This window comes from Saccoglossus kowalevskii, chromosome 8 (genome assembly GCF_978046115.1).
Source record: "Saccoglossus kowalevskii chromosome 8, keSacKowa6.1, whole genome shotgun sequence".
Classification (NCBI taxonomy): Eukaryota; Metazoa; Hemichordata; class Enteropneusta; family Harrimaniidae; genus Saccoglossus; species Saccoglossus kowalevskii.
Genome location: NC_140648.1, coordinates 21,388,682 through 21,413,458, shown reverse-complemented (window position 1 = coordinate 21,413,458; position 24,777 = coordinate 21,388,682). Strand labels below are relative to the sequence as shown.

The following is a 24,777-nucleotide window of genomic DNA, read 5'->3' as shown; positions in this document are numbered from 1 at the left end:
AACGAATGCAAGAGGAGGCCAGTTGTAACTTGTGAATTGTAATATGCACATAACATCAATCAAAGTATATACAGTTGCATTTATTCCAAGCATTTAGACTACAAGTTCGACTACAGACTAAGACATTAAATTTAGATATAAAGGTTAGTTTTAGGTAGTTTTCTAAATCACTTCCCAAAATCAAATATGTGCTTGATGGATTAAGCACTTAGAGACCTAAAATATGAATTTATGTTTTCTTGATTCTTGCACGTCATATTTATTTGCTGCATTTTGCAGGGCTCACTAACAATACATGTCCAAGTTCAAACCTTTGTAGTTTCCTCTTAGCAAAGAAATTCCTGATGATGCAGTGTCTCATTTTTGACATATTGAGATCTGTATAAAAGTCTAAGAACTATTTATAAGAACAAAGGTATGTAGACATCTTACAATTTATGTGAACAAATTTTGACTTGATAATAATGTCAAAGTCCTGACATTTTACTGTCTATAAAGTCCTGCAATGGAGCATTATGATTAGTCGAGAAAGACGAGGCGAGTTTTAAGTGAAATTATTAAATAAAGAAGATAATTATGCACAAAGAGGTAAATTCGTTTGCACATTTTTAATAGACAGTAGAACACTGATAAACAGAATGAAATCCACAGTCGAAGCATGCCAATAAAACAATGGCAGTAATACACAATGCTTAAATATTTAAATCTGTGTACAGAAAATACAGACAACAATAGATTGCCATGTGATTGTTCTGCCAAATAAAAAGCAACTACAATTTTTCCTCAGTCAAAACCCTGTGAAACAGCCCACAGTCTTTACCATGAACACACAAATAAACTTTGTTTGCAAGTGGCCATCAACATCTCATTGAGGCTGGTTTATTAGGAATAGTGGATGCCATAGCTAATGGACCATTATTGGGGGCCAAAACAAGATCTCGGCAGCTATTTTCAATTAAGGTCTATTGGACGCAATAAGTTATGAGCAGTATACACGGCTATTATCAATGTATTGACAGATTGTAATGCCCATGAAAATGAATAACTCTGCCAAAGTACATGCCAAAATATCAATGAATAAATTTGTATATTCGTCACCCATGTATAAGAAAAGAACTTGTCACTACATTACTGCAATGTATCAAGGAGGTAAAAACAACAATATATACTTGTACTCATTAAAGTATAATTGTAAAAGTTGCATAAATTAATACATTTTTTTTTAAATCGAATTTGAATGTTTTTGATGTACTAAGCTGATATTTACAAAGATGCATTATATTGGCTTCATCTGACTTCTTGCAGTGGAAGAAAATGTTGATAGTATCCTTTAGTGACATCAACCATCAGATCTTGTGTACACTCGGGGAGCTCACCTGTAAACACACCTGTAAATAGATAAATATCATGGTTAGTTTCTATATACCACTGCAAGCAATATATTACATATGGTGCTTTATTTGTGTAGTTTGGAAATAAATGTACAAAAAAAGTAATGTTTACTAGTATCCCCATTAACTTTCCAAAGGAATATTTCAAATATAGCTCATTTTAATTGCTGTAATGGCAATGCTTAAATTAGAAATGATATCTTGAATAGCTACTTTTATAATTTACAATATACATATATGATGCCCAACTACCTAGGAGACCAAGTTTCATCATCCCCTTACCATAAAAGTATTTAAGACAGTAACCCCAGTAACACATTCAATATGTTTCCATGTCAACTGTTTGAAAACCACCATTTTTCTGCTAAACTGATTTTAAACCAGATGGACATTAATTTGCTACTTTTCCAGTCAGTTCAACAACTTGTTCACACATTGTCTGTTGAAAGCCAATACAAATAGCCGAAATGAATTGCCAAAAAATTGTCTCAGCAGATGTACTAATATGTTCATATCTAAATGCTTATAATTAGAAACATTTATTTTTATTTAAAATGAAAACTCTATTAAGAGTTGCAACCCTACTTTGATGTTATGAATTGGAATGAAATAAATCAACCATGAGTTATACTGTTTTATCAAAAATAGTAGTTCTCATAAATTGTCCTAAGACTTTTATATGCCTTTGTTCTCATAAATTGTTATTTGACTTCTATACAGATCACACAACATCAAAAATGGGACACTGCATGACCAAGTTTTACTTTGCTGAGAAAAAACACAAAAGCAGGGTATCTCGTACATTAGTGAGCAAGGAATGCAGCAAATAAATTGGTGGCAGTCTTTTCATAACGTATGAATGCTTTTTAGCAATCTCACCTGGTGATCCTGAAAATACAGTGAATGGAGGCACTACTGTCTCTGGTGGAAGTACGGTATTATCAGCAATAGCACAACAGTCCTTCAAGACACACCTACGCCCCTGTAATAAATAAATAGGAAAAGTGAGTGAAATAATCCCCCTTATATTATTTTACTAACAGGCCACATTGAAAATGAATATTGAGCTTTTACCATTCTTAACTATGGTGACAAAAAACAAACGATCTAAAGGGAGAACCCCACCCCAAATATCAAGTATCAATGGAAATCAACTAGTAATTTTTAAGAAGAGGTCGAAAGCTGCAATTTTTTACCAAAAATATTTTCTAAGATTAGAGAATATGAGGTTATTGCGAGGATACTGCAAAGTATGCACAAAGACAGTACAGCGGAAGTATCGCCAGATGTGCAGCGGAGGTCGATATGAACGCGTACTGTCCGAGTGCATACTTTGTAGTATCATCGTAATAACCTTATTATTATACATCTTTTCCTCCCAGGAATACATCATAAGAATGCCGAAATCCCAAACATTTAGAACAGATTAAGCGAACTACTTTGTGTGGGGTCCAGTCAAACCCTGGAGGCAGCCATGTTTGTTTTTATTATTAGAGGACACTTACACGCATAATTGTTCCATATTTGGAATTCGTGTTTCCTAATATGGTAGGATGTAAATACCCAAATATCGCAAAATTATGGCACAATGTACTGTAAAGGGGTTAATTATTCACTGGGTTTTAATTTGGCTTATTTCGCTGACTAGAAAAATGCGCTAAATTAAAACACAGTGAATATGTAAAATTTAGCATAGAACACATTATCTAAATGATAAAACCGTGAATTTAAAACCCACTAAAGATGCCTGAAATGGTAAATCAGTGAAATTTAAACCCTGTGAAAATTAGTCATTTTACAGTAACTTATGGTGTTACTTTGACAGAAGTATAATAATTAAAGATATCATCATGAAATCAATCTGACAGATGCCCATCCAAGGTACCTCCATGCCAAGTATCAAAGCAATCAGGCAGGTAGTTTTTAAGAAGAAGTTGAAAATGCAATTGTTTAAGAACAAACTGACAAACACCTATATGAACAGCTCCGCTTTGTCATCTCTGATAAAAGCAAAGCTAAAAAGTCCAAAACATATGCTGATAGCTTAACGTTTTTTAAAAGTTTTTAAATGTATTTTTAAGACATTTTAAAAGCACCATAATTTTTCCAGGTCTTGATCAACATTTTGTGAATGGTAAACAAAAAGTTTACTTTATACTCAAAAGATTATTATTCACAGATATTCAACTATAAATATACCGGTAGTATGGTATCTTAAGTTTAAAGCCATGCATGTCACAGTCCTGGTTAGTTATCAAAAATATATAGTTTTGTTTATAGTAACATAGTTGGGACATGTCAGGGATATAGATCCAGGCTGATGCTTGATTATGATGATTGATTTTTTTAACATTAAAATGATTGACATTCAAGTCCTCTTGTATCTGATCATCAAATGAGTACTTGTCCATATTGAAAAATATTGCTTTGGAACAGCATTGATTAAAACAATATGACCATCGGTTGGCCATTTTGCATACATCTGTGTACCTATAACATGATGTATAATGAATATATAAAATTTGAGAATATTCAGTCAAAGCATGTCAGAGATATGGTATTAGAACCGCACTTATTAAAACAAACTGGCCGACAGTCAGCCATTTTAAATCTTATCTGAAAAGCAAAATGATGTGCATCAAGGTCCCATAACGTCAAATGTATGTACAAAGTTTGAACAAAATCCATCTGTAAACTTCCAAAATCCAGTTCCAGAATGTAAACAATGCTTGATTTTGATGAATTTTCAGCACAGAAATGACCGCCACTAGGCAAACGAACAAACATCATTACTTGTGGTGGATGGATCAATCAACACACAACCACTGACTGATTGGTGTGAAGAGAACAAACAAACATCATTATTACTTGTGGTGGATGGATCAATCAACACACAACCACTGACTGATTGGTGTGAAGAGAACAAACAAACATCATTATTACTTGTGGTGGATGAATCAATCAACACACAACCACTGACTAATTGGTGTGAAGAGAACAAACAAACATCATTACTTGTGGTGGATGAATCAATCAACACACAACCACTGACTGATTGGTGTGAAGAGAACAAACAAACATCATTACTTGTGGTGGATGGATCAATCAACACACAACCACTGACTAATTGGTGTGAAGAGAACAAACAAACATCATCATTACTTGTGATAGATGGATCAATCAACACACAACCACTGACTAATTGGTGTGAAGAGAACAAACAAACATCATTACTTGTGGTGGATGGATCAATCAACACACAACCACTGACTAATTGGTGTGAAGAGAACAAACAAACATCATTACTTGTGGTGGATGGATCAATCAACACACAACCACTGACTGATTGGTGTGAAGAGAACAAACAAATATCATTACTTGTGATAGATGGATCAATCAACACACAACCACTGACTGATTGGTGTGAAGAGAACAAACAAACATCATTACTTGTGGTGGATGGATCAATCAACACACAACCACTGACTAATTGGTGTGAAGAGAACAAACAAACATCATCATTACTTGTGATAGATGGATCAATCAACACACAACCACTGACTAATTGGTGTGAAGAGAACAAACAAACATCATTACTTGTGGTGGATGGATCAATCAACACACAACCACTGACTAATTGGTGTGAAGAGAACAAACAAACATCATTACTTGTGGTGGATGGATCAATCAACACACAACCACTGACTGATTGGTGTGAAGAGAACAAACAAACATCATTACTTGTGGTGGATGAATCAATCAACACACAACCACTGACTGATTGGTGTGAAGAGAACAAACAAACATCATCATTACTTGTGGTGGATGGATCAATCAACACACAACCACTGACTGATTGGTGTGAAGAGAACAAACAAACATCATTACTTGTGGTGGATGAATCAATCAACACACAACCACTGACTAATTGGTGTGAAGAGAACAAACAAACATCATCATTACTTGTGGTGGATGAATCAATTAACACACAACCACTGACTAATTGGTGTGAAGAGAACAAACAAACATCATTACTTGTGATAGATGGATCAATCAACACACAACAACTGACTGATTGGTGTGAAGAGAACAAACAAACATCATTATTACTTGTGATGGATGGATCAATCAACACACAACCACTGACTGATTGGTGTGAAGAGAACAAACAAACATCATTAATGCTTGTGATGGATGGATCAATCAACACACAACCACTGACTAATTGGTGTGAAGAGAACAAACAAACATCATTACTTGTGGTGAATGAATCAATCAACACACAACCACTGACTAATTGGTGTGAAGAGAACAAACAAACATCATCATTACTTGTGGTGGATGAATCAATCAACACACAACCACTGACTGATTGGTGTGAAGAGAACAAACAAACATCATCATTACTTGTGATAGATGGATCCATCAACACACAACCACTGACTGATTGGTGTGAAGAGAACAAACAAACATCATCATTACTTGTGATAGATGAATCAATCAACACACAACCACTGACTAATTGGTGTGAAGAGAACAAACAAACATCATTACTTGTGGTGGATGGATCAATCAACACACAACCACTGACTAATTGGTGTGAAGAGAACAAACAAACATCATCATTAATTGTGGTGGATGAATCAATCAACACACAACCACTGACTGATTGGTGTGAAGAGAACAAACAAACATCATCATCACTTGTGGTGGATGAATCAATCAACACACAACCACTGACTAATTGGTGTGAAGAGAACAAACAAACATCATCATTACTTGTGGTGGATGAATCAATCAACACACAACCACTGACTTATTGGTGTGAAGAGAACAAACAAACATCATTACTTGTGATAGATGGATCCATCAACACACAACCACTGACTGATTGGTGTGAAGAGAACAAACAAACATCATCATTACTTGTGATAGATGAATCAATCAACACACAACCACTGACTAATTGGTGTGAAGAGAACAAACAAACATCATTACTTGTGATAGATGGATCAATCAACACACAACCACTGACTAATTGGTGTGAAGAGAACAAACAAACATCATTATTACTTGTGGTGGATGAATCAATCAACACACAACCACTGACTAATTGGTGTGAAGAGAACAAACAAACATCATCATTACTTGTGATAGATGGATCCATCAACACACAACCACTGACGGATTGGTGTGAAGAGAACAAACAAACATCATCATTACTTGTGATAGATGAATCAATCAACACACAACCACTGACTAATTGGTGTGAAGAGAACAAACAAACATCATTACTTGTGATAGATGGATCAATCAACACACAACAACTGACTGATTGGTGTGAAGAGAACAAACAAACATCATTACTTGTGGTGGATGGATCAATCAACACACAACCACTGACTAATTGGTATGAAGAGAACAAACAAACATCATCATTACTTGTGATAGATGGATCCATCAACACACAACCACTGACTGATTGGTGTGAAGAGAACAAACAAACATTATCATTACTTGTGATAGATGAATCAATCAACACACAACCACTGACTAATTGGTGTGAAGAGAACAAACAAACATCATTACTTGTGAAAGATGGATCCATCAACACACAACCACTGACTGATTGGTGTGAAGAGAACAAACAAACATTATCATTACTTGTGATAGATGAATCAATCAACACACAACCACTGACTAATTGGTGTGAAGAGAACAAACAAACATCATTACTTGTGATAGATGGATCAATCAACACACAACCACTGACTGATTGGTGTGAAGAGAACAAACAAACATCATTACTTGTGGTGGATGGATCAATCAACACACAACCACTGACTAATTGGTGTGAAGAGAACAAACAAACATCATCATTACTTGTGGTGGATGAATCAATCAACACACAACCACTGACTAATTGGTGTGAAGAGAACAAACAAACATCATCATTACTTGTGGTGGATGAATCAATCAACACACAACCACTGACTAATTGGTGTGAAGAGAACAAACAAACATCATCATTACTTGTGGTGGATGAATCAATCAACACACAACCACTGACTAATTGGTGTGAAGAGAACAAACAAACATCATCATTACTTGTGGTGGATGAATCAATCAACACACAACCACTGACTGATTGGTGTGAAGAGAACAAACAAACATCATTACTTGTGGTGGATGGATCAATCAACACACAACCACTGACTAATTGATGTGAAGAGAACAAACAAACAAACATCATTACTTGTGGTGGATGGATCAATCAACACACAACCACTGACTGATTGGTATGAAGAGAACAAACAAACATACAACATCATTACTTACAATTACACAGTTCTTTCCTATGTGTACATAAGATCCTACTTGAGCTGCATTAACTACACACTCTTCTTCGATAAAAACATGGTCTCCAATATGAAGTGGGAAAAATGCAACTCTGAAACAAACAATTTGAGGGTCAGACTTTGTTACTTCTTGGATGGAGTTCAATTTCAACATTTTTTTGGTTTTGAAAATTCAATAACTGTAAACAATTCAATTTTCTCCAATGAAAAGTTTGCTACTTCATAATTTACAAGTTTTTCAAAAACAACATTTTTGTGACAGTCACTGAACTAATGACACGTTTGCAGTTCTCAAAGTTTCCTTGTTGCTTAGCTACTATGCATGTGAAAGAGGGTTGAATCAACGTCGATTCACTTCCAGTCAGCAGAAATGTGTGGTTTGAATTATCACGAAAAACTAAGGCAAACAGGCTCACAATCAACCAGTTGTAAATTCGACCCCTTATTCCTGTTGTGATCATCTTTTATAGTAACATGGCATTCATGAAACATGCTCAAACTCAAAACTCTTCTATTGTTTGGCATGGTTGTGTTGGAGGAGCTACTGTACAAATCAACAAAGATGCTACTGTCGCTTAATTTTTGGAATTAATAAACAAATGTAACTACTGGAATGCACTTAAAATGGTTTTCATAATTGTAATTTTCATGTTCAAAATTTGCACACTGAAGGCACTATAATTAATTAAAATATTGATGATTTAAATCCAAATGGATGAATTTAAAAAATGTTCAAGATCAGCTCAAGGCAAATTCAAATCATCAACATTTACGATTTAAATCCAAATTGAGGTAGTAGTATTAGAGGGTAGTGCCGCATATTTAATATGAATATCATCATGGTGGTTTCCACATCTGATATTTATGTATAACTGGTACAAAGTGCTCTAATAGGTAATACCACACTCACCCTTTACTAAATTTTTTGAATGGTGGTCTGACAACTGTTTTTTTACCAATGACGCAGTGTCTACCAACACGCACATTTGCGAGATCACCTCGGATTATGCAGTCTGATTGAATAATTGTCTGGAACAGAAAATATTAAATTCACTATGATTAAATTAACTTTAATAACAGTTAATAAATTAATTAGCAGAGTAGAATATTTTATTATACTGGATCAATATCACACAATTGAGCAATTAAGTAATGGTTGAATCAAATACGACACAGGGGTTTGCATACTCCTAAACCCAAATTGATAGACCAACCGACTCATCGATTGACCCATATGAATATGTGTGAATGTAGATATAATCAATATATCGACTTTCTTAACACAGTCTAAGCACCATGGAAGCATATTTATTATTAATCACAAAAGTAATTCAGCTTGTTGTTTAAAGTAAAGCCAAAGTTTTTTAATCAAAAATTTATTGAGATGTTTACACAATCAGTTATTACAAAATGCAGAGCCAGTACTACATGCCAAATACCATATCATTAAGAATAATTTATAATAATTATAATAATTTTTTATTCACTAACGAATGCGACTTTGGGGGAATCTTGGTTAAGGTCTGTAGGTGCTTGTGTTCAACCGAGCCTGGTTGACGCCAGGATAGCGCATTAAAATAGCTATTTGATAGAGATATGGCCACACAGCTCTGTCATGTAGTCCTATAACATGAATATGAAAATGCACTATGTGTCAGCACTAGCACTTGCAATTTGCACTTCAAAAAAAAGTCAGGAGAGACAAAAGTGACACTCAATGTCCAGAACTGTCACCTAGCACACAAAAATGTATTTAAAAAAAAAATTAAAAAAAAAAAAGAATAATTTATACAGAAAAGTAATTCATGCAACCATGGTATTAGAAAGCAGTGATGAAAGGCATAGATAAGCACTGTTAATGGTATGATTAATCACTCAGAGCACCAGTAGGATAAAGAAATGCAATGAAATTAGAGTTTTTTAGTAGACGTCACTTTGATTTTAATTATATGGTTCTATTAAAGGAGGACTTCAATTGCAGGTATGACAAAAGTAGAGCTAGCATCATGTACATTATCATTACCTTTCCATTGAGTACAATATTCTGACTTCCACAAAGAACAGACTGTCTGCTCACCTTATTGCCAGATGCCTAGAGAATGAACACATAAATAGAGTCAATTAAAAAAGCCAATTGACCGTATACATGTAGTTATGACAATAGAATACTGTAGACTACTTTATTTTCACTTGGAATTATTAATTTTCGCTATTTTCGCTGAAGGAATGATTTAGTGAAAATAAAATCCAGTGAATTTACTATTTTTCCTATATTTTACATTCAACTCGTCAAAAATCAGTGAAAATAAATTCCATACAAACTCTCGAAAAGTGTTTTCAGCAAAAATTAATTCCAGCTAAAATAAAGCATTTTACAGTATTCAAAGATTATTCTGAAAATACTGCAAGTATGGATGTAGTCAGTATGGCAATCTTTTGACTTTCGTATGGACTTATACTATATATATTTTTGTAGTAATAACATGATGAGATATAAAAAAAAAATTAAATGACAACAAATTAATTTAGCACTGTGCAAAGATTTTTGGCCCAGTGACAGGATTCCATTCCAAAAGGTGCTTCTATGCTCAATGTGAACTAATGTGTTGGAATGTTAAACACATCAATTTTGAGACTTTGTAATAATTTATAGAATATTTATAAAACATTTACCCCGGAAGACCCTCACTTTTCATTCAAATCTTAAGACGACACTCTCCATGGCTTGAAGGGAAATTTAGTAACATCCATAACATTTTCTAAAGTGCTGTGATTGGTCAAGCTGTCTTCAACCATCATTGTAAAATTATAAAACAATAAAAAATACTTTATAAAAGAAACACATTTATTTCTTCACAAAAGTGTATATAGCTAGCATCTAAATGTTAGTAACATTTTTGTTAACGTACTGCCTTCTGAAAGCTCCACTGACAAATGTGTAAAAGAAGTCAGCAGGCAATGTGTATTATAATTACTCTTAATAATATAGGCTACTTTAGCGGTAATCACAAGTGTCTGCTGACGTCAACGTAAGAGAATGGGATTATATATTCATCACATGCATATTTCCACAACAGGACATAACGAAATGGCGACAATGGAACTATTGCTGAAATAACACCGGGTGCAAAAATATCATTGAGCACGCATGTATGCTAATTTTTGTTGAGGCCATGATGTTCTATTTCATGTGAACACCTTTGTGCATGCTGTATGGCGATTCTACTCATTCGTGATATTTGGTCAAATTCATAAAGATTTTTTAAATGTTCAGGCAGCGTGTACAATGAAAACAATTTGGCAGTATATGTGACTCAGTGGCGGCAGCACGGGGGAGGGGGGGGGATAGCGTTTCAGAGTCTAGATTTCAAAATTTGTAGGGGGGGCATGCCCCAGGACCTCCTAGTAAGGTCTCGCCTTCAGCCCAAGGTTGGTGAGCAGATCTCACCCCCTCATACAAAATTTCCTGCTGCCGCCTCAGTGACATAACATAAATAAATACCGTAAAATCTCTATTAAAAGCTGCATCCCTAATAGAAGCCGCACCCATTATTTTTGAACAATTGAGACCCAAAAATTTACCATTTCTCATATGTGTAGATGCTCTAATAGCAGCCGCATCCCCTCTGTTGCATTGTACCATTTTAAAAGAAGCTGCGGCTTTTAATACAGATTTTACAGTAATTATCACAAATGGAATAAGCAGCAATTGAATAGAACATAGATATTCTATTGACAGTTAACAAAATCATCGACTCAAAGCATTTTTTTTTTAATTTTGACTCTGATGCTTCAACTCCAACATGAATTTAGTTTTACTCATTGTTTCAACATAAAGACAAAATAATTCACACACATGGTTGTTGAAATTCACAAAAATAACATTTTTGAAGGCATGAACTGTTTTTATTGAAATTTATAAAACATTTACCCAAGCACTTCATTCAAATCCAAATAAATATTGCTTTCATGGGCTATAGAATCAATATGATAATACCCATTACCCATGAGTCTTTATTAATCATTGCTCTATTTACAGCCATGCATCCTAAATGTGTGGTGTTGTGTTTTTCAGTCATCATTTAGATTTATGAATCATTTATTAATATTTTAATAAATCGTAACAAAAACGTTTTAGCTAAACCAATACAAAACAAAATAATTCACTGATATTTTTTGTTGTGTGTGTGCAAATACTATTAATAACCGCACCTGACACATTTGACACACGCAGAACGACAGATGATGAGCTGTCGAGTTCTCATTCAACGAGGAAAAATAACAGAAATTTCCATTAGTCATCGATGTTTAAAATTACCTACTCTTACTTACAGTTTCGATGAATTTCTCGCGAATAAAAAACATGTCGGGTTGCTCCATGGTGGATTCAGTCCCGAAATAGCCGAGCAGCTGCAAATCGCAGAGCAAAATGGGCGAATCCTTGCATAAATTAGATATTCACAGCTGTATATTTTTTCACTGCTGTGGGCGGGCGAGTTATTTATATTCGATGCTAGAATTGGAATGTTGAATTGAAGGAGGAAACAAAACCAATCTCTGTCAATTACTTACCGTTTCTATGTATTCCGCTTTATTGTAAAATGTATCTGTCAGCTCCATTATAACAAACTTACATTATTATTTTGAAGCAAACCCAACACCATTATACCGAATCGTGAGTAAAGTGATCACGAACAAACATAGATTTGAAATAAAAAGACTACCTCGAGGTGGCGCTCTAACATACTGAAAAAATCGTTTCCAATAATACTCCGTAAATATTTTAGGTATCCACTATTGTGATTTAGGATAAATGTTTGTTGAAGACTATGGTAAAGGTAAATAACATAAACTAGTTGGTCAAACAACGAGTTTATTACCTGTCGATCTAACAAAACGAACGAGTTACACATATTGTCGTCGGAGGGCGCTGTCACTGGAACTTGGGCGACCGATCATTTGCTGTTATTATACAACAGTTATACCTCTAGTCAGCTTATTTCTGAGGTCAACTGAAGTTGCTTCGTGGTCAGGAGTGTCAAGGTGTGTTGGTAGGTCCATGGTCAAGGTAAACGTCGACATGGCTTCTTCATTTATCAGAGCAGGTTAGTCAATGGTAACATGCCAACAAGGATGGTATTTAAAAAATAATAATAACGATGCATCTAATCCGAATTATTCAAACTAGCTAATTTACATACTCTCAGCACAACAAACCCATTACCTTTTGGGACATAACATTGGGACATTTTCCAAAAATGTTCTGTATTGGCGCATTTGAAAAAAAAAATAGAAAAGGAACACACAAGTGTAGGTTCAGCAAATTTAGTCTATTTTCGCCAACAAATAAAGAATGCTCTATTTTTATTTTCATGTATAAGGGGTATTTTGTTTAGTGCGCTTATCAGGTTTGATGTGTTGAAGGCAATTGTTATATTTTTATACCTATAATGTTCCAGCTAACAGCAGGTCTTGTGTTCAATTATGAGAATAACCCCCATTCTGTAACTTACATGAACCAGAATTCTGAAGTGGAGATATACCCTCAATCATGCACATTGATTTTGGCATGAATATATCCTGCATGAAATTCCCTGCATTTTATGAATATGTTTCTGTGAAAGTATTAAAGCGGGAGGGTCATCACCTGCACACGCGCTGGAATTGAGTCCCAAGTGATGACAACAACACATGCTAAGAACACAAAGGCTCATGGGTAGACACTTGTTTGTAAACAATGACACGCTATGGCCAACTGACGCATGCACAGGTGACGACTCCCTCGCTTTAAGAACATAAGTCAGTGAATCGTGCCACGCTCAACAATCCCTGGTTGAATAGAAAAGATGCGAGCACCGTGTAACACATATAAAGTTGTAGAATTGAGTTTAAATTTTTATCACATGCAATCTTATGTCATGCTTGTTGAAAGACATAATAAGCAGTCAATGATCCACCCCCCCCCCCACCCCCCGCCATGCATATACATGGTTATAATGAACAAGAGGGTAAGGGGAATGAGTCAAATGTTAATTTGCATATTTTCAGTGCTTCCCAGATTGGCATGCAGACATTTGAAAATTGGGAATAATTGTAATGGTCGGTACTTGTATGGATGCAATAAAAGATGGGTTAGTAGTGGTTCTGATTTGGTACAGGTAGAACAAGATGACTCGGATAATGGTAATTTATTCTGTAATCCACCTTATTCTCTAAATATATTTCTATCTGTAAGCACAAAATACCCTTGTGCACACTGCACTATACACATAGATTATTAGCTCGTGCAAGTAAACTCAAAATATAATGTGCACACTGTGCATGTAGAAATTAACACAACATTTTCTCATTATATTCACTAAGCCTAAATTAAGTTCAACCAAGCTTGTGAGACAACTAAAAAAAATCAAATTCTTTCATGATTGCATGAATCGAGAACTCGTAAATTTTATTTAAACTATAAAAATGGTGCATTTCACAACAAGTTAGTGCAGGTGAATTTCAAATTCAACATGCACACTATGCATGCAGGGAAAAAATTCTATTTCAATCCCTGGTACTACATCACATTTGATAGGGTACTTACTGCAGTGACGTATATAAAAGATTTAAAACATGCCCTGTTTGCTCACACATAATTCAATGAAAGTCACTGTTGTCTCTTCGGACTTTTTTTCTTTTTTGTAAGTGCAAATTGCAAGTGTTAGTGCTGACACATAGTGCATTCTGCCACAGAAGTCATTTCCTGTTTGGGACTACATGACAGGGCTGTGTGGCCAGCTTCCTATCAAATGGCAATTTTAGTGCGCTATCCTGGCATCAACCAGGCTTGGTCGAACACAGGCACCTTGCGGACCAAAACTAAGGTTCCCCCAAAGTCGCATTCGTTATATATAGTGAATGAATCTCAGCCAGTGGAATTGGCCTTCCCATTGAGTCTGTGGCACACTCACCCAGTGACTGGCATAATTCAAACTTGAATTTTGGATTTATAAAATTGCATTTTTCTAAAATGTTTATAGTGCCCTTAGTCACGCACTATACTATATAATGGTTTCAAAGAATAATATTTTCACAGAAATAGTAGTATTGAAAATGAATGTGAAACCTGTGAATGCTTGTACTGCTGAGTTCAACAATGCAATGACTAAACTGATAAAGGATTTAGATGCAGATGAACAAAGCAAAGGTCTTATTTTAACATCAGTAAGTACAGAATGGTTTGAGTTTTAATGAGTGTGAACTTTGGGTTGACAGTATTTGTGGATACTATCTGAACGCTGGGCATATTTATTTCATTCCTTATATTATACAATTTACAGTAAGCTATTTCCTCAAATTTAGTTCAGATTCTCTCTCAGATTAAATTTTGTTATTTCTTGCTCTTAGAACTATAAATATAACACACTTGCAGATGACACAAATGCAGATTTTCCTGCATTTTTTTGAAAATCTTTTATTAATTATTGCGACCTCTGTTAAGCTGTGGTCAATTCCGAAAATGTGCATGTTATAAAAAAATTATTTTTTGCAATAGACTATTGGAGTATAATTGCCAGTCATCATTTATTTTGAGTATTGTATATTTGTTTCATTGTTCAAAATCTGAAGTTGGAACTTCACAACAATATTATAAAATGCTTTATTTTCACGAGTCATCTTTTAGCAAATTTCGGCAAGAGTTTTGTACCCCCATCCCTAACCGTAACTCTAACACTCACTCCCAGTTACCCAATTCATTCAGGTATTTAAAATGCCAAATAATGATCATGCTCACGTAATTCTCACGTACGTGAGTTAGACCGGAAATCGGCCAAACTCACGCGTGCGCGTGAGAATGGGTGTTTTTACGTGTGTTCTCACGTAACACAGTACACTTCAAGGGTTACAAAGATAAATGCGTGAACGTGCGTGAGAACGATTGTTTTTTAGTGCGTTCTCACGTGGAGATCGAAAATGCGTTAGATCCCGATCTCACGTGCGTGAGAGTGATTGTTTTTTAGTGCGTTCTCACGTGAAAAAGAAAATTGCGTGAGAACCCTTATAGGGTTTTACGTCCTAATCTCACGTGCGTGAGAATGATTGTAATTTTGACCTATAAATAACTCAATTCATTTGTATATGCCCCCTCTAGATGTCCTTAGGAGGGACATGTACAATTAAATGGGGAGTGCTGGAGAGTAGGGGTAGGGTTACGGTTAGGGATAGGGGGTACAAAAAGAACTCTTTCCCAAATTTCTTGCAAATGTATTTTAAATCACTGAGATCTAAAATACCTTAAATCACAACAATTTCAATCAGCAAATATTATAGTTGTCAGTGTTTCTATCTGTTGACACATTGGATGCCAGACTAAACAGCACCAAAATTCATGATTTCTTTTCTTGCAGACACTTCCTAATGTATTCAGTGCTGGTTTACAATTAACAGCCTTACATGGTAAGTCATATGACGAAATCAAAGAATACTTCAGTACTTTTCAGACCATGGCTCATACACTGTTTACATCCAGATTAGCAACAGTTGCAGCCATTAATGTAAGTATCTTTGATAATAATTATCTTGATATTTGGAAACAACCCAAGCCATGGCCATGTTTTACCCACAGTTTATAAAATTTGCTGTAAAAATTTACCTGCACATACTCATGTGTCATTGTACCGGTATGTTGGACTACTGTAGTTGTTCGATTCATAGACCCTCTAAAAGAGGTAACAGGAATAATGCTGCCAAGTGAAAGTGTTGATAGCATCACTGTGATGGTGCTTCTTTGTTGACAGTGTGATGTCAGACGGATGTGCTACAGTCGATAATTAACTAAGTAAAAGTAATTAAACAGTAATCCGTACCAAGATTCATCGTACATCCTCTCCTCGTGCATGCTTCCTTTGATCTTTGCCAACAGTTTCCCATCCCTCTTTTAGAGAATCTATGTTCGATTATAAATTTAACCATACTCAAGTATACACCCCTCCAAATTTAGCGCATTCATTAATTTATCTGATTATAAAAACAAGCACCCCTCTACATACACAATGAAAATGAATGACACAACATGCATTACCATTACCAAGGTGAACAATTTTACTTAATATGCAAATTTCTACTAAAATCTCTTGTTGTCCTCTTATACAATTTTGGTTAATAGTGAACTCCATAATGCTTCATATTTGCATATAAATTATCATTCTTGGGAAGTTAACATTTGTATATGTTTATTAGACCCCCACCCCCCTCTCCCTTAATTTTTGTGAATTTTTCATTTTTCCAGTAGGGGTTCATACTCTGAAAACTACAGTAAATATTCAACAAACAAATTAATTCACTGTGTTGTCAGTTACCTGCATATAATGTGGGTATGTGATGAATAAATTGATGACAATGAAAACAAAAGAATCAATGTCCAGCCAAAATCTTCTTAGGGAATGTTGTGTTTGTATTAAAAGTAAATTTATGATTTCAGTGTATTATATTCTATGTTTCTTTCAATATCTTTAAAATGGAGATGACTAAATTTAAATAAATCAAGATATTGTTACGTACTTACAGGGACATGCCATTGCTGGTGGTTGTGTTATTGCACTATGCTGCGAGTACAGAGTGATGGCCGAGGGTAAATTTCATAACGGACTTAATGAAGTAATTGTAGTGAGTATGTTTAAAGCATGCTAGTCCACATACAATGAACATAAATAGAGTGACGACTAAATCTTTCCATCTCACTTTTTCTGCTGGGAAATTTGTTGTCTACTGACTTGTACTCGTACAGACCATTGCTACACAATAAACACATAGTAATTATATTACAGCATGTGTGAAATGAGCTGCGTTTGTGAACAAACATTTGTATTCGGTCAATAATATTTTGCATGTTGCGAGTATTGAGCAATAGAAGACAATGAGAGTTTACCAGCAGCAAGAAATCTCTGAAAACTAGCCTAGGGATGATTTTGTACGTGTTTTTTTGGCCAAAAAAAGTAAACATGTGTGAGATGGAATAAATCCATAAACCTGCATTAATTGTTTTCTTTCCAAGTAAGTGTTGCCCGCACTACTGATGCTGTGACACCATAGTTACATTCGTTGCAACACCAATTGGAATACACAGACTCTTCAAGATTTTAATATAAACTCAATGTTAGATCCAGAAGCGGTGCTTGACGACACTAGGGTCTAGGTATACTGGTGTATATTGCTAATTTCATTGTTGTGATCATTATGATTATAAGTATTATAATTGTAATACAATGTTGCAGTATATTACCCAATCGCAAAAGTTCTCTCAGGTTTACATTCAGAGAATCTATATATAGAATAGAGATCATGTATCCTGCTATCTGATTGGTGGAAATAGCTTTGCTATGTTAGAAGTTTAGATTATATCAATCTACTGACCAAGTGAAGGTCAAATCATGTACAGGTCACAGGTTAAACAACCATTTGGATAAAAATAATAAATTAATTAATTTTACAAACTATATTATTTGACAGGGTATACCAATGCCAGCGTGGGTGAGTGCTTACACAGTCTATGCTTTAGGCACCAACACTGCAGAAAAAGTAATACTATCTGGTAAAAAGCACACCCCTAGAGAAGCACTTCAAGTTGGTCTGGTTGATCAAGTAGTGCCACCAGATGATCTTATCCAAGTTAGCAAAAATATATTATCAGATTTAATAAAAGTTGGAGGTAATGATAATATTATTTAATATCTGCATATTAATACCTAGACTGTTGACAGTCCTCGGGCCTAATGTAATTATGTGTCCTAGACATTCAAACACTGAAGGTGTTGTTGGGGAATGCGAAGCATTTCACGCGAGGAACTTCATTGCCTAACAGCACTCCATACTTCATGTCCCGGCATTCGCAATTTATTTACACCTATTACGTTTATACATAATATTTATTAATAATAGCAGAGTAATATTAGGTATGACCGACTGTCGACAGTCTAATTAATACCTTACAGTTGTATTGTTGTTACAGTTGTGTTTTATAATTTTATTGAAAGTCTTATATTAAATATTATGAGCCATAAATTAAGTCCAAAACTTATGTTTGTGAGTTACTCATAACCTATTTGATTAGTTTCAACGTTCAACACCAAGTAAGTATTTGATTGGCAATTACTATCCCATCATGCACTGTCTCTGTTTCAAAATCTGAATCGCTGGCCATGCAGTGGTGACATCAAAATCAACAATTGAGGGGAATATGATAATATCATTTTTAGATTGTTGATCAGAAAATATCGTGCATGCAATTCTATGACTGGACAAAGTTCTATGATTCTTAGAATTTACAAATATCTTTCGAATACCGTATCTTGGTTTTAGTATGTGACACATATTACTTAACATGTCAAGCCGTAGAGTTTGTTTGTTTGTGCTAATATTCACAGGGTTGGGGTATTGATCATTAGTTCAATATGGGTCCTATATTACACATGGCTACATTTGTTTTTGTTTATTTACACAAAATTCATGTGTACTTAGTTACGATGACCAGTGCCCTTTAAACAGACGTCCACAGGCATAGTTATATCAATTACATTCAAAATAACATTATATGTCATTTGCCAATAATATTCATTGTGACAGTTTCATTTATGACGACTTATGTCCAAATCACAGCAGATTTTTGTCCAAATCACAGTATCAAAATTCCAATTTCATATTCTTTTATTATAATTTTTCTTCAGATTATCCTCGTAGATTGAGCAAGGAAAGGCTGAGAAAAAGAACTGCTGATGTTCTCGCTTTGAATCCTGATAAAGAAGCGCAGTTATTTGCTGAGTCTGCAGTCACAGATGAATTCCAAAACAGACTAACAAAATATTTGAACTCATTGAAAAAAAAATAGATTCTTCCAGAATGTGATGTCATCCATTTTAGTTTATGCTTTGGTCAGTTGATCAGTCTATAACTTTCTCTGAGATTATTTTTACTTGAACTGTTAACCTCTGTGTTAACAAACTAATTCAACTGTATCAAAATATAATATAATATATAAAAAGTGATATAAAAAGTCTGAGATTTTCGTTCAGCAAATGTATTCTCACCTTGATTAATTATTCTTGAGGTAGAAACAATGTACAATGTTTCTATCTCAATGGATGGTGTATACTATTCAGTGTTGTATATCTAAACTTTGCGTTGATGAACTAAAGTTTATAGAAGCAGAATACTGTGAAATTCAGGACAGCGCTATTTTGTTCAAACAAAAAATCTACCGGTTGTATTAAGATTTTAAAATATTTAGCTCTTAAAATCAGGTAATCAAATCAAATCAAATCAAATCCAGAGATTATTTTTTTGAAGTTCACATCTGCTTAAGACAGTATGTCGAATACATACTTAGTAATTAATAATTAGATTTACTATAGTCACAATTTCAATGGTCATAGAATCTACCAGAAGCAGTGAGTTACAAAAGATGGGGACATGATTTCCAGTCTCTGTTCTGCATGTACAGTAGTTGCCATTATTATGCTGCCCTGGGGGAAATTAGTAGTGGTAGATTGTGCCATCCCACATTTTACACTTGTAAATTACAGAATTATATGTAGAATTATTCCACTGGCCAATCACAGTCTACTATCAACGTGTACTTGTCAAGAAGAGGGAGTTATTATTACTAAGTGCGTACGTAAAGTTCAGAGGTTCATGTATGGTTAATGAATGTCAAATGTATTGATAGTTCAGTGGAAGTATAGCTTGGTGCCCCTGGAAAAGAGCCGCCTTTTTAATGGAACGTTCTCGACAAAACTGTTGCAGACGAAACATCGATTGATGCTGCTGGTAGAAAAAAAGGTAATCACCAGTGTAACACTGGGTATGACCATAGAAGAGTAATAGGAAACGCGCTCTTTCATCTGGGAGCATTCTGCTGTTTTCCCGTACTTCCACTTTTAATCTGTGTTAAACATGTGCAGTGCATGCTGGCACAGTTTGTTTAACAATAAAATCTCATAGTACCGATTTTGACATACGTTAGAAAGCAATAATGTAATGCGTGGTGATACCAGAAACCAGAAATGTGTGAATGTTGGCAACACAATAATTTGCATTCTCTGTCGCAGAGACTATGGGTCTTTTATTGCTAAGCTAGGTAGTCGCCAAGGAACGTCCCACTAGTTGCGGCTCTCTATGGCTCCCTAGGTCACGAAGACTCTGCAAGGGAGAGTGAATAATTTGTACTTCATTTTATTGAAAAACCTTCATGTTGTATGTTATGTGACATTCAACAACAATTATTCACGCGATAACTCACGTGAGACTCTTTCGGAAATGCAAGGCATTTGCACATTTCCCATTTTTGTCGACTTGAGTAACATTCTCAATAGGACAGGAAGTCCTGTGTATTTTAAGATTGGCACCACTTAGCAGGAATCACAAACTACGTGAAATCAATGAAAATGCTTCAGTTTCTTATCCTTCTCTAGAGTCTCTGGTATGACTGCTGGGAGATAACATAAGCAAAGGATGTGTTATTGAGCGGGCCAAGAAAACTCTGATGTGACAAAACGATTTGTTCGAAGAGGGCCAATAACATCAGGTCACATACCCGCCAGGATAGACAACCACTTTTACTCGTAGAAATTATGTTTCTAAACATTAATTCTGAACATAGATGGTTTGCCATATTTTTTTAGATTTTTTTTAATAGAACTAATTATCTCATTGTGACGTATTAATAATTATCATCATGGTGCATGGAAATCCTATATTTTTCTGTTGTGGTCAATTGAAAATAAATCAAACTAATATTCTATCAAACATATATAGTAACTAAAGTCTTTCTTTTTCCACAACACAGTTATAAATATAGATCATTTTTTAAAAATCAAGGCCTTATGAACGACTCGTGAACTATTTATTTGTTTATAATACTGCTTATTTTAAAGGGCGATAGTCGTCACGCCATGCATGCGAGAGATACGAGGCCCCACCATGAACCAAGGGGCATAACTCCTATTCTGAGTCTGAGGAGTCTTAAGTCACTACCTATAGAAATGCAAATTTGGATATTTGTTAATAAGCATGTGGTGCCCATTTAAAATCAGCAGGTGAGACGAAATTCACAAAGTGGACCAGACAGAAGCTTGTGCTGTGATCAAGTATCTCTATAAAAAAGGGATGACTCCCAAAGAAATCCTTGAAGACATGGTCACGACACTTGGTGAGGACTCCCCTTCTTATTCCATTGTAAAGAAGTGGGTAGCAAACGAGACAAGGAGATGACCCAAGGTCTGGATGCCCAAAATCTGCCACCACGGACAATCAGGTTGAGGCCATCCATCACATGGTAATGAATGACAGATGTGTCACTAACCGAAATATCGGGCATTTACTAGGCATCAGTTATGGTGCAGTTCAAAATGTGTTGTCGAACATCTTGGGCAGCTGCTGCTGCTGTCTGCATGGTGGGTGCCCGAATGTTGACTCCACATCAGAAGTTGAACAGGTTTCAAGGACAAGTTTCCAGTCAAATCCTGGCAATTTCCTCAAGAGATTTATGACCTAAGATGAGACATGGGTTCATCACTTTGATCCAGAATCAAATAAGCAGAGTGAACAATGGTCACATAAGGGGGTTCACAGCCGCCCAAGAAGTTCAAGCGAGTGGAATCAGTCGGCAAGGTGATGGCCCCTGTGTTCTGGGACAGCAAGGAAGTCATCATGATTGACTACTTGCAAAGGGTCAAACAATGAATGGAGAGTACGGTGCTCCAGAACTGCGACAGTTAAGAGCAGCAATCAAAGAGAAAAAGAGAGGAATGCTTTGAGCTGGTGTGTTGCTCCAGGACAATGCACCTGTCCACACTGCACAGGTGGCAGTGGCAGCAGCAACCGAATGTGACTTTGAACTCTTACCTCACCCTTCCTACTCACCTGACCTGGCACCGTCGGGCTTTTACCTGTTTTCTAAACTGAACTCCACTTGCGTGGTAACCGTTTTGAGACTGATGATGACGTCATCCAAACTGTTAAGGCCTATCTAAAGGATCAATATGAAACCTTTTTTCAGCAGGAAGTAGGAAAACTGAAACATCGATGGACAAAGTGCATTGAACTTAGAGGTGACTATGTTGAAAAATAGTGTAAGAAAAATCTTCCTTCTGTAACGTTTTATGAGGAAGGCCGAGAACTTATTGATCACCTCTCATATAGATCTCATATAAACAATGTTGGCTATTTGACTGTTGCACAGATCAAGAAGTACAAACTGAGACGTTACCAAGCTTTAATTAGTTATTTTTTTTAGATGAGTAGAAGGTCACTGGTGGTAATTAGTGCAAGTCGCGGCCAGGTCAAACCTCATACTTATGATTTCCATTAGAAGAGCGCATTGGATTATGGGAAAAATCAGTGTTCATCAACATGCGCAGCGCGATGACCACTGCCCTTTAAAATCTCGACGTGAGTTTGTTGTACATAATATTCATCCAGAATGACAGGCGGACCTCATGTTACAGTTCAAGATGAAATATCAGGTACGTCGTCATCTTGAGGGGCCAGGGCTTGTGTAGGGTAACTTTGCTCATGCAATTGTATCTATAAAACAATATTTCGGTATCATCTGGTCGTCTTTATTGAACAGTTTAATGGTGAGGGCGCATGTAAAAGAAGACGTCAGTCTGCGCGTTGTCGCGTATCAGATAGCAGCACTTTGATGATTGTTAGTATGTAATATCAATATTTCATTGTTCTCTCTCGCAGGTGCATTTCACCTTGCGTACTTTCAGTGTACATGGAACCGGTATAGGTCCAATTTAACAGTAACAGTCTTACCTCGCGAGCGACTTTGATTTGGAGACCTGTTTTGTAACCGGTTCTACCATATGAGACACATTATATCCTGATGGTTTCAGTTTCTTTTATTTACATTATTATTTTTAAGCGAACCCAAAACCATCATAAACAAATCGCGAGCAAAGATATCACGAACATAGATTTGAAATAAAAAAAAACACTGAGGTAAATTATTATAGATATTGTTTTTATTATAATAATGCTGCTTAAATAATATAGGTATCTACTATTATGGTATGAGGTAACTTTCTGTTGAAAATTATGGTTAACAAAATCAACTAATTGGTCAAAGAAAAAGTTTATTTCATAACAGTCTAAAAAACGAATGATTTACATTTAGCATCGTCCGAGGGCGCCTCACCTTGAACTTGCCTGTTCGACTCAAGGTCACGGTCATGTCAAGTGAAACCCTTAGTCAACAATAATTATCATCCTTGGTCAGATGCAGCTGCCTTCGTGGTCGGTCGAAGTGAATATCGAAATGGCTTTACTATATATGAGAGCAGGTTAGTCAATGTTGAAAGGAACATATCTGTCTCAACTAAATTGCCGCGGCCCTAAAATCATCGAGTTCTTAGCGATTTTCGAAACATCATCGCTATTATGCACGTGCTTCAGTGAATTGCGCATCACTGGCTTAATAGAAAATGTGAGCATTGTGGTACATGGTTTTCGTAAAGAAAAATCAAACACTGTCTATATTTCATGTGTTAAAGCTCAAAGCGGGAGAGTCGTCACCTGCGCATGCGTCAGTTGGCCATAACGTGTCATTGTTTACAAACAAGCGTCCACCCATGAGCCTTTACGTTATAGCGTGTGTTGTTATCGGCGCTTGGGACTCAATTCTCGCGCGTGTGCAGGTGGGGACCCTCCCATTTTAAACATAAACATGTAATTTACAGCAAAAATGCCCCAATTATATGGTATCTCACTGTCAACTATTGAGTATATATAAAAGGAAGAGGTATAATATTTTCAGTGCTTCCCAGATGGGCATGCAGGCGTTTGAACAGTTGTTATAGTGAACGTTACTTGTATGGATGCAATAGAAGATGGTTTAGTAGTGGTTCTGATCATGGTCTGGTACAGGTTGAACGAGATGACTCAACTAATGGTAAGCATATGCAGTGTTGTTTATAACGTCACACAAATTACAACTAATATTTGTTTAACTAAACATTTGTCTAATTTAGACAAAGTAGGTCTTA

General features: G+C 35.6%; 2 protein-coding genes across 3 annotated transcripts; one reads left to right on the top strand and one right to left on the bottom strand.

Moving 5' to 3' along the window:
- Positions 1–589: 589 nt before the first annotated feature.
- On the bottom strand, positions 590–12,432 carry LOC100368800 (dynactin subunit 5). Of its 2 annotated transcripts, none has more exons than XM_085502337.1 (6): positions 12,323–12,432; positions 9,774–9,842; positions 8,661–8,779; positions 7,731–7,842; positions 2,271–2,373; positions 590–1,388 (listed from the first exon to the last, which is right to left on the bottom strand). In XM_085502337.1, exons 1-6 carry the CDS (start codon positions 12,368–12,370, stop codon positions 1,288–1,290), a joined length of 552 nt encoding a protein of 183 aa, XP_085358463.1. In that variant the 5' UTR covers positions 12,371–12,432; the 3' UTR covers positions 590–1,287. The 2 variants fall into 2 exon arrangements, with proteins under 2 accessions (XP_085358463.1, XP_085358464.1); XM_085502338.1 differs by lacking the exon at positions 12,323–12,432 and adding an exon at positions 12,083–12,222.
- A 253-nt stretch (positions 12,433–12,685) lies between these two features.
- On the top strand, positions 12,686–19,938 carry LOC100368953 (enoyl-CoA delta isomerase 1, mitochondrial-like). The gene is made up of 7 exons (XM_006821259.3): positions 12,686–12,855; positions 13,799–13,933; positions 14,829–14,956; positions 16,141–16,287; positions 17,300–17,398; positions 18,242–18,440; positions 19,456–19,938. Exons 1-7 carry the CDS (start codon positions 12,810–12,812, stop codon positions 19,614–19,616), a joined length of 915 nt encoding a protein of 304 aa, XP_006821322.3. The 5' UTR covers positions 12,686–12,809; the 3' UTR covers positions 19,617–19,938.
- The last annotated feature ends 4,839 nt before the right edge of the window (positions 19,939–24,777 follow it).

Excerpts from the sequence above, each read along its gene's own strand:
- LOC100368800 (XM_085502337.1), bottom strand. The coding sequence starts at position 12,370 with ATGGAGCTGACAGATACATTTTACAATAAAGCGGAATACATAGAAACG. Across the intron at positions 7,843-8,660 it reads TTCAAAAAATTTAGTAAAGG|AGTTGCATTTTTCCCACTTC; the intron begins GTGAGTGTGGTA and ends TGTTTGTTTCAG. Across the intron at positions 2,374-7,730 it reads TAGGAAAGAACTGTGTAATT|GGGCGTAGGTGTGTCTTGAA; the intron begins GTAAGTAATGAT and ends TATTTATTACAG.
- LOC100368953 (XM_006821259.3), top strand. The coding sequence starts at position 12,810 with ATGGTCAAGGTAAACGTCGACATGGCTTCTTCATTTATCAGAGCAG. Across the intron at positions 16,288-17,299 it reads CAACAGTTGCAGCCATTAAT|GGACATGCCATTGCTGGTGG; the intron begins GTAAGTATCTTT and ends ACGTACTTACAG. Across the intron at positions 17,399-18,241 it reads GACTTAATGAAGTAATTGTA|GGTATACCAATGCCAGCGTG; the intron begins GTGAGTATGTTT and ends ATTATTTGACAG.